The sequence below is a fragment of the Apteryx mantelli genome, unplaced genomic scaffold (assembly GCF_036417845.1).
Source record: "Apteryx mantelli isolate bAptMan1 unplaced genomic scaffold, bAptMan1.hap1 HAP1_SCAFFOLD_64, whole genome shotgun sequence".
NCBI classification, from domain to species: domain Eukaryota; kingdom Metazoa; phylum Chordata; class Aves; order Apterygiformes; family Apterygidae; genus Apteryx; species Apteryx mantelli.
In genome coordinates, this window is record NW_027118793.1 from 91,657 (window position 1) to 99,746 (window position 8,090).

Genomic DNA, 8,090 nt, shown 5'->3' on the forward strand with positions numbered 1-8,090 from the left:
CCTGCACCGAGCTGGGCAATGCTGCTGCTGCCTCCCCAGGCACGTGGCTCCCTCCTGGCCAGGCCCTTCCCACCAGCACACGTCCCCAGGGCAAGGACCAGGCTGCGGCTGCGCTGCCAGCAGCAGCCTCGCGGGAGCCTGCTGCCAGCTCCCCGCTCCGAGCCCTGGCCTGTTCCCTGGAGCCCAGAGCTGGGCGCCAGCAGCTGCCTCCCCTCGCCCACCGCCAGGAAGGCTTTGTGCCAGGCAGCACCCGGCTGTCTGGGGGAGTCTGCGGGGAGGGCTTGGAGGAGCTCTGCAGCTCTCCTGGACCTGGGAGGCAGGTGGCGAGGGCCACGGTGACTCCCGGAGATGCCTTTTGTGTCCTGCTCATGCTGACGTGGCAGAAGCCCCCCAGCGCTGGGGTCATCATGCGTGGGTGTCGTGCTGCTTGCTGCCCACACCTGCATTTTGGAAAGGAAAAATGAGTGTGGTGTGGGGCCAGTCACTGCAAGTGCACGAGAATAACTAACAGGCATTTTTCAAGGCAAAGTAACTCTTCTTGTCCTGTTGGGTGCCCGAGAGATGGATTCTTTCCTCAGCAGCATCCCTCAAAACCTGTAGCTGCATGACGGCCCGTGCTGTGTCCCGGGCCCTGGGGCCTTGGGGCCTTGGAAGGGCCACTGATGGGGCCCATGTCCAAAGCAAGCTCCCGAGCGCTCCCCCCCACGGGGACCCCACTGCGCCCCTCACTGAAAGCACCTCGGAGTCCCAGGGAGAGTTGCTGTCTTCCTCCCGCTCCACTCCTGCTGCCGACGTAACACCTACAAAGGAAGTAAGAAACGACACGCCATGAGTCCTTCTTTCACTCTGCTGCTCTCCTCCATCAGGCAAGCCCTGCAGCCAAGAGACGGAGAACGGTTCAACTACAGAGGAAAAACAAAGCCGTGTCATTCAGCCCCAGCCGCACCGCCGTGTTCTCGCCACTTCCCGTGGCCTTCTCTGCAGCAGAAGATGCCCAAGCCCAGCACGGCAGCTCACACGGCTACAACAAACGCCCAACAGATGGTCGGGTAGCATGCAAACCAGGCTCAGGCAGGCTGGAGTCACGGAGTAGGGAGGTTTCGGGGGCATCTCCCCTCCAAACTAGGGCTCCAGAGTTTGGCACTCACAAGCACTTTGCACGGTAGAGGAGGAACCCTCAAAGTGCTAGCCAAAACATCCTCACACGCGCAGCAAGTCACCAAGAAACAACGCTCCTTACCTAGCACTACCCCAAAACAGCTCCCTCAACTGACACTCGCTACCCTCAACCTTCCCCCCTGGCATTTGCTGGCAAGGGCAAAAGGGGGTGCCGTACCGTCTCACATGCAGATCACCATTTCCGGTCATTGACTCGGCACAACTAGCAAAGAAACAAAGCGGATCAATGTTTATTAACTCACCTCTCACACCAGCAGGGGCTTCTGCAGCATCCGCAACTTGAGGACCACCAGTAGCCTCCTCTCCCTGACGTTCAGGTGATTCTTCCTAAAAGAGGCCAGCCAAAAGCGTTGGAAAGAACAGAAACAAGCAGCCTCTGCACAGGCAGGCGACACCTTGCAAAGTACTTCTCTCCTCTGTACCCACACAGGGAAACGTTCTCACTTCTCCTCTACCAGGCCTGCAGTTTTTCCTCGGGAACGTCTTTGAGCAGACAGCAATACCTAACGTCACAAACGCCCGGCTCTGCTTCTGCAAAGCTCCTGAGAAGCACTGCCTGCACACAGGCTGACCCTGGCTTCACCTACGTTACAACATCCAGGAGCGCACGCACCCTTTCCCCCTCCTTTGCGCCAAGGAAAACCAACAGCTGCCTGCTTCTCAAACAACCTTAGTCAAACCTCCTTCTCTTTCCTCACTTTCACTCTTCAAACCACAATCACATCTTACTATGTCTCTGAAGAGCTACTGCAGCAACATTTGCAACAATCTCTCAAAGGTCACTGAAAAAAAAACGGAACCAGCTTAAAAATCAAACATGCCTGCATCTCCAGCAGTACAGCCTGGGTTCCAGCACCACACTCGGAGTCTTCATCACAGCGCAGTCCCAACGCCATACACCGCAACTGGGGGAAAAAAAACAAAAAAACAAACAAAAAAACCCCACAGAGTTGAAACAGGCAGCGTGAGATCACATGCAAGCCTGGAATGTCATCCGCATCCGGCACGAGAGAAAAAGACCCGCCTGAGCAACTCCCCGCCAAGCACACTTGAGGAACCTGACAAGGAGGAAAGGAGAGCCAGGGGATGAAGCATTTCAGCAGATTTTGAACAATAAATGCCCTTCCTCCATATCAGTCAGAATTCTATTGCCAAAGTCACTGGAAACAAAGAGCAAGCTCTGGAGGACAAAAGAATAGGCAACCCAGGAGCTGATCAACTTTTATGGTCTCGAGATCTGACTCACAGGAAGAAAACCACGTGGCCATTTATCTTGTCACCTACTGCTCTTTCACCCCCCCCCGACCACAAGGCTGCTGCATGCTCTGCCACGGCTACAAGTCTTTGAGGAAACAGCTCACAGCAGCAGAAAGGGTGGCAGGCAGGAGACCGCTCTGCCGGAGAAAACCACCTGCCTGGAGACTGAAGTCCAGACAGGTCTTTCCTGCAAATGAGTCGTCCCATGGCAAGCGTTGCCTGTTGAGGCACTTTACCTTGGCAGCTGAACTGTGGTTTTCTTCCTCAGAAGCAGGACAGCTGTCATCACTCTCCTCTTCCTCCAACATTCTTGAAAAGCAAAGGCAAGAAGGACCCTGTCTCTCCAATCTTTCCTCTTTTTAGGCAGGTTAAAGGATTTGGGAAAAGGTATTGTTCAAGTCTCACCTTGCAAAGTATCCGTGGGAAACGTCGTCTCTCACTGTTCAAATATTAATTGACATGATTAATTCTTAGCATGTCAGACCTTCCAACGTCAACAATGCCTACAAGCGTGTAACACGGACAGTTCTACAGGCCACACTGGAGTGGAACATTCAGGCGAGACAGCACGAACAAAAGCATGCCCCAAACCACTGGTTTTTCTCATCATACTGAATTCTCCCCCCCAAACTAAGTAAGCAAGCAAATTCAACACTGTCCTCATATTTCCTTCTAACGTTCCTAACCGAAAAACTAGCATGGCGCCAAGATGCTATGTGAGCAGACAGTTAGCAAATGCTGGCGCGGGCTGAACAGGATAAGAAGTGACTCAACTGCTGAACTCTTCATACCACACAGGCGAGCATACGCCACAGGCAGAGATTGTTCTCTCTCTCTCTCATTCTCTCTTTGTCCCGTCCCCCTCCACCAACCTGTGGTTGAAAATGCCAGGTACTGCACAGTATTTGTAATTTTTTTTCTTTTTCTTTTCTTTTCTTTCCTTTTTTTTTTTTAAGAAAAAAGGAAAGCCCCCATCTATAAACATGGGGGATCCAATAGGCAACAACCCTCCGAACGGACGGCTAACATGCTAATTATAGAAGCGCCCTCACGGCCTTGCAAGACACGTGTCCAGTCGGCAACACAGAAGCGCATTTACAAAACTGTGTGCGCTACTCCATCCGAGACCTCCACTGAAGTCAGTGGTGAACACGGTAAGCTTCAACAATACAAGCCACCAAAAGAAAAGGCCGTAGGGATTTTCCTCATCAGCTCCTCCACGGTTAAGGATCCTACCTCTGCTGGCCAGAGCGCAGGCACCCAATGCAAAGCCAGCAGCTCCTGCTCCGGGAGGCGTGCTAAGCGCTGGCACGCCCTTTGCGCCGCCTGCAGAAGCTTCTCCCGCCTTTTCCCCGACTGCAGAGTCTACCAGGTGTTGACTAACACTGTATACAGAAAGAAAGGAAACACACTGATTTTCAGACTTTGCATTGCGAGCAATTTGATGCGAGCTCAGCACCACAAACGTGAAACCTAACGGAGCATTTGGGTGGAAGTCGAGGACAATTTCCCAATTCGCACTTGACACGGGAACAATATGTACCAGAAGAGTCCTTTTCGCCCAGCTGCAACAAAGGTCTCCACACGCCATTAAACCTTGCTGCTGTTACCAAGCATGCCCATAAACCAACACGGACGTTCGGACAACTTAGCAACTCTAACGGTGACCCAAAGCACCTACCGAGCACGTCCGGAAGTTCTAGCGCAATCCTCCGCTGTCCATCCAAGAACGTCTTCCTGGGAAAGATCAGCACCATAGCGAAGAAGAACTTCTATCATGCTCATGTCCCCAGCAGAAGCAGCAAGCATAAGAGGGGTCCTAGAGCATCCAAAAGACGACAGGAAATCTATCGGCCGATACAGACATCTCACTGGCATTATTTGCAGCCCTATTTGCTCCCAAAACAATTACTTCCCCCCTTCCCACAGGCAGAAGGAAAGCAGAGCCAACTACACGGAAGCACAGGAGAACTCAGGTCGGAAGGGGCCTCAGGAGGTCTCTCCGCCTAACACCTCCCCAAAGCACGCTCAGCTACGAGGCCAGACCGGGTTGCTCACGGCTTTACTCGGTCGGTTCTTCAAAGCCGCCAAGGAGGGAGGCTGCACAACCTCCTCGGGCAACCCGTTCCCACGCGTCACTGTCCTCGCAGCCAGCAAGGTTCTCCTCACATCCAGCTGGAACCTCTCTCATTTCAACGCGTGCCCGTTGTCAAAGCAAGTGTCAGGACAGAGAGACAACGCTGCCCGCGAGACAACACTTACCTACCAACCATGCCTGAGTTCTAAAAACCCGCTCCTGCCCAGCAGCAATGCTGGAGAACTAGCGGCAACTCCCCTGCCTTGCGGTGACCAGACACAATGCTTTCTGGCAGTCCTGAAGGCAGAAGCCAGCCAGCGAGGCGCAACAGCAGCCAAGTGCAGATCACTTTTCCAAAGTCACGCAGAAGCAACTGCTTCCGTGTGGCTACTTACTTAGGCCTTTTAGAGGCTCACGCCCACGCCTCTCATCAGTCAAGCTTTAAGAATACTCAGGAGACCCACGCCCTGTTTGGACAAGCCCTTCACCTTTCAGACTGATCTCGAGCGTGCACGTCAGCTCCCTTTTTAAGCAGGAACTCCACCATCTCTTCGTGATGTTCGGACACGGCAAGAGCAAGGGGAGTGTATCCCATCTGAAAGCATGAATCCCCTCAGTTAGAAAAACACAGAGAAGTGAAGCAACCTTTTCTTTCCAAGAGCGGCCTTACCCAAACTCCGCGCTTACCTCATTCCGTGCATCAATACGGGCATTGTGCTCCAGTAACTGCCCTGCTAGAGAGGTGTTAGGAGCAATGGCAGCGAGGTGAAGGGCAGTGCTGCCGTTAACATCGGCCAGATTAGGGTCGGCACCGTGCGCTAGCAGAATGGCAACGCATTCTTCTTGCTGGCACTGTACTGCCTGGAAACAACACAGGAAAAAAGGAAACCTTTCCAGCAACTACGTTTCCCTCTGCCACAACTCCCACAGCTTGCCAACCTCGGAAAACAATAACGTGTTCAAAGATTAGGTAACGTTAGGCGCCTATTCGGCACCAAGCACGACACAATCGCCACCCACACCTAGGTCAAGAATCACCCAAGGGAGGGATCGCTCAGTGCGTAACTTATAAGCCCTACCTACAGCAGCATCACATACTCCACGTACCTTCATCAGCGGCGATCTCTTGAAATTGTCACGAGGATCCAGCTTGCACTTGTTTCCTACTAAATAGGAAACAACCTCCGAATGCCCGTTAGCACAAGCAAGATGCAGAGGGGTCCTAAAATTTAAATATACGACGTTAACACCGACAGACACGCACACAGCTGAAGACACCGCTCCTGCCTATGGCATGTGGGTAGGGCCACCCGTTTCCGGTTCCAAAAAACAAGCTTAGAAAAAGTTTCTCATTCCTTCAGCCATGACAGCAGTTGCACACCCAAAGCCTGGGGCGGGCTAGGAAAAATGCCCCCCACACCACCCCACCCCACCCCAGCACCCATTTATGAAGACGACGGTCACTCAGCTCCCCGCCTCGTTCCCTTCAAATGGATTCCTGCGCCCAGCCACAGGACTCTTCCCGCACAGCCTCAGGCTTCTGGTGGGAAACTGCTGCCCTCCACGCCTCTGCCCAGGCAACTGGCCACTGCCTCCAACAGCACGACACACACAGCCCAGCAAGGACGACCAAGCCTTGGGCACCTTAAGCCTACGGCAAGGGACCCTCTAGCTTTCGCCAGCATCGCTCACGTGACAACAGCATGCCAGAGGCTAAGGAGGTGGCTTTTAGAACACCATCGCATCAGCTTTGTGCTGTGCTTTTCGGGAATTCGTGCCTTCTGTCCTTTCCCTGAGCTCACTACTGCAGCAAACACGAGGACACGCTCGCTCCAAAGCGCCCTCGGTAACACCTAGCAAACCAGCCAGCAGAAACCTTCCCCCACAACACTGCCACGCCCACAGCAACAAAGCAGCGCTCTGTCTTGCCGGCAGTTGTAGCTACCCTTCTCCTACAAGCTCAACCACGGAGGAAGCCCTCTCCAAGGCAGCAGAGCTGCCTTTCCACCAGCCCTCGCCAGCTGAAGAAAACGGCACTCCCTTCCTTCCTTCCTCCCTCCCTTCCTTCCGCCCTCCCTTCCAGGAAGGGCCCTGCCCTGCCGCGCCGCACCGCGCCTGGAAGAAAGGCGGCCCTTCAAACTGCCCAGCATCTCCAATCAAACCACCGCAGCCGATGCGGCTACGAAGGAACACGCGACCACCTCCGAAGGGCTGCTGCCACGCACGCAGTACAGGTGACGCTGCGGGAGAAGCCGCTCACAAAACCCGCCCCTCGTTTCGCCCTCCTCAGCCGAGCCAGGCCGAGCCGAGCCGAGCCTCGCAGGCTGCCACCAGGCAAGGAGACCTCTCTGCTCGCAGCAAGGGCCCGCTGGAGCCTCCCAGCTGCGCCACCGCCGCCCCCTCCTCCCGCCGCTGCGGGGCCGCGCCGCAGCCACAGACGCAGCCGCCGCCGCCCGGCCCTCACGGCCGCCCCTCGCGCCTCCCCCCACGCTCGCGGCGCGGCCCAGAGCCCGGCCGGGCGCGCGCGGGCGCGCGCGGCGCCGCCCCCCTCACCGCTTCGCCTTGTCCCGCCTGTTGATGCCGAGTCTCTGCAGCCACCACGGCCGCCGCACCCGCGCCAGGTCGCCGCTGGCGGCCGCGCGGTACAGCTTGCCCAGCTCCTTCTCGCGGAGCTCGGAGGCGGCGCCGACGCAGGGCAGGGAAGCACCGCCGGACGGCGACGGCGGCGGCCGCGGCCCCTGCCCCTTGCTGAAGAGCCCGAAGAGCCTCTTCATGCTGCGGCGGGGACGGGACGCGGCCCGGCATGGGCACGGCCCCGCGGACACGGCCCCGCCTCGCGCGGGGGCAGAGGAGCCGAGCGCCGGCCAGTGGCCGCGGCCCGGAACAGCTGCTGCGGGGCTGCGGGCTCGGAGCCCCCGGGCCGGGGGCAGAGGCGCGGGCCGAGAGCAGGGACGCAGCAAGGCTCCCAGCAAGGCACGCGCCGTCGCTCCGGCAGCGGCGGCCACAGCACTGAGAGCAACCGCCTCCAGAGGCCGCGCGGGCGCCGCGATGCGCAACGGCCGCGGCGAGGTCGCGCAGCAGCGTCACAGAGCGGAGCGGGGGGGCCGCTGCGCGCCTGCGCAGTACCGCCGGGGCCGGGGCCGGGGCCGGGGCCGGGGCTTCCCTCCCCAAAGGCAGCGCCTTTGCTTGCATCCAGGCGACTCGCCAGGAGGAGAGGAGATGCAGCCTCCTTTCAGGGAGGTGGAAGTTCACCAGCGAAAACGCCCTCCCTCATGAGACTCCGCAGCCTCCCAAGCCCCCGCGCACTCGCGGCTCCCTCGAATATCAGCTCGGCCTCTCAGCCTGCCCGCCGTCCGTGCCCAGGCGCCTCCTACGCGCCGGCTAGCCCAGCTTGCCGTTCGCTAGCGAACTGCGCGCACCCCCGCGGGCACCAGCAGCTCAGGGGAAACAGAAAGGCGCTGGTGCCCGCACCACAGACACGGGGGTCGCTATGGCCCAAGGGCTGCCTCCGGGGGCTGCCACCTAAGTCACTCGCTCCCGTCCGCCCCGTTGTCACCGAAATGGGGAGAAAAACTCC

The 8,090-nt window shown here is 57.6% G+C and overlaps 1 protein-coding gene across 1 annotated transcript; it reads right to left on the reverse strand.

Annotated features, from left to right (window-relative positions):
- Positions 1–729: 729 nt before the first annotated feature.
- On the reverse strand, positions 730–7,287 carry LOC136996709 (ankyrin repeat domain-containing protein 7-like; the record flags this gene model as incomplete). Its single annotated transcript, XM_067317547.1, has 9 exons — positions 7,067–7,287; positions 5,621–5,735; positions 5,201–5,374; positions 5,002–5,108; positions 4,118–4,255; positions 2,673–2,745; positions 2,001–2,084; positions 1,422–1,506; positions 730–902 (listed from the first exon to the last, which is right to left on the reverse strand). Coding segments are annotated over exons 1-9 (1,170 nt in total), but the record flags the coding sequence as incomplete, so codon positions are not given.
- Between the last annotated feature and the right edge of the window lie 803 nt (positions 7,288–8,090).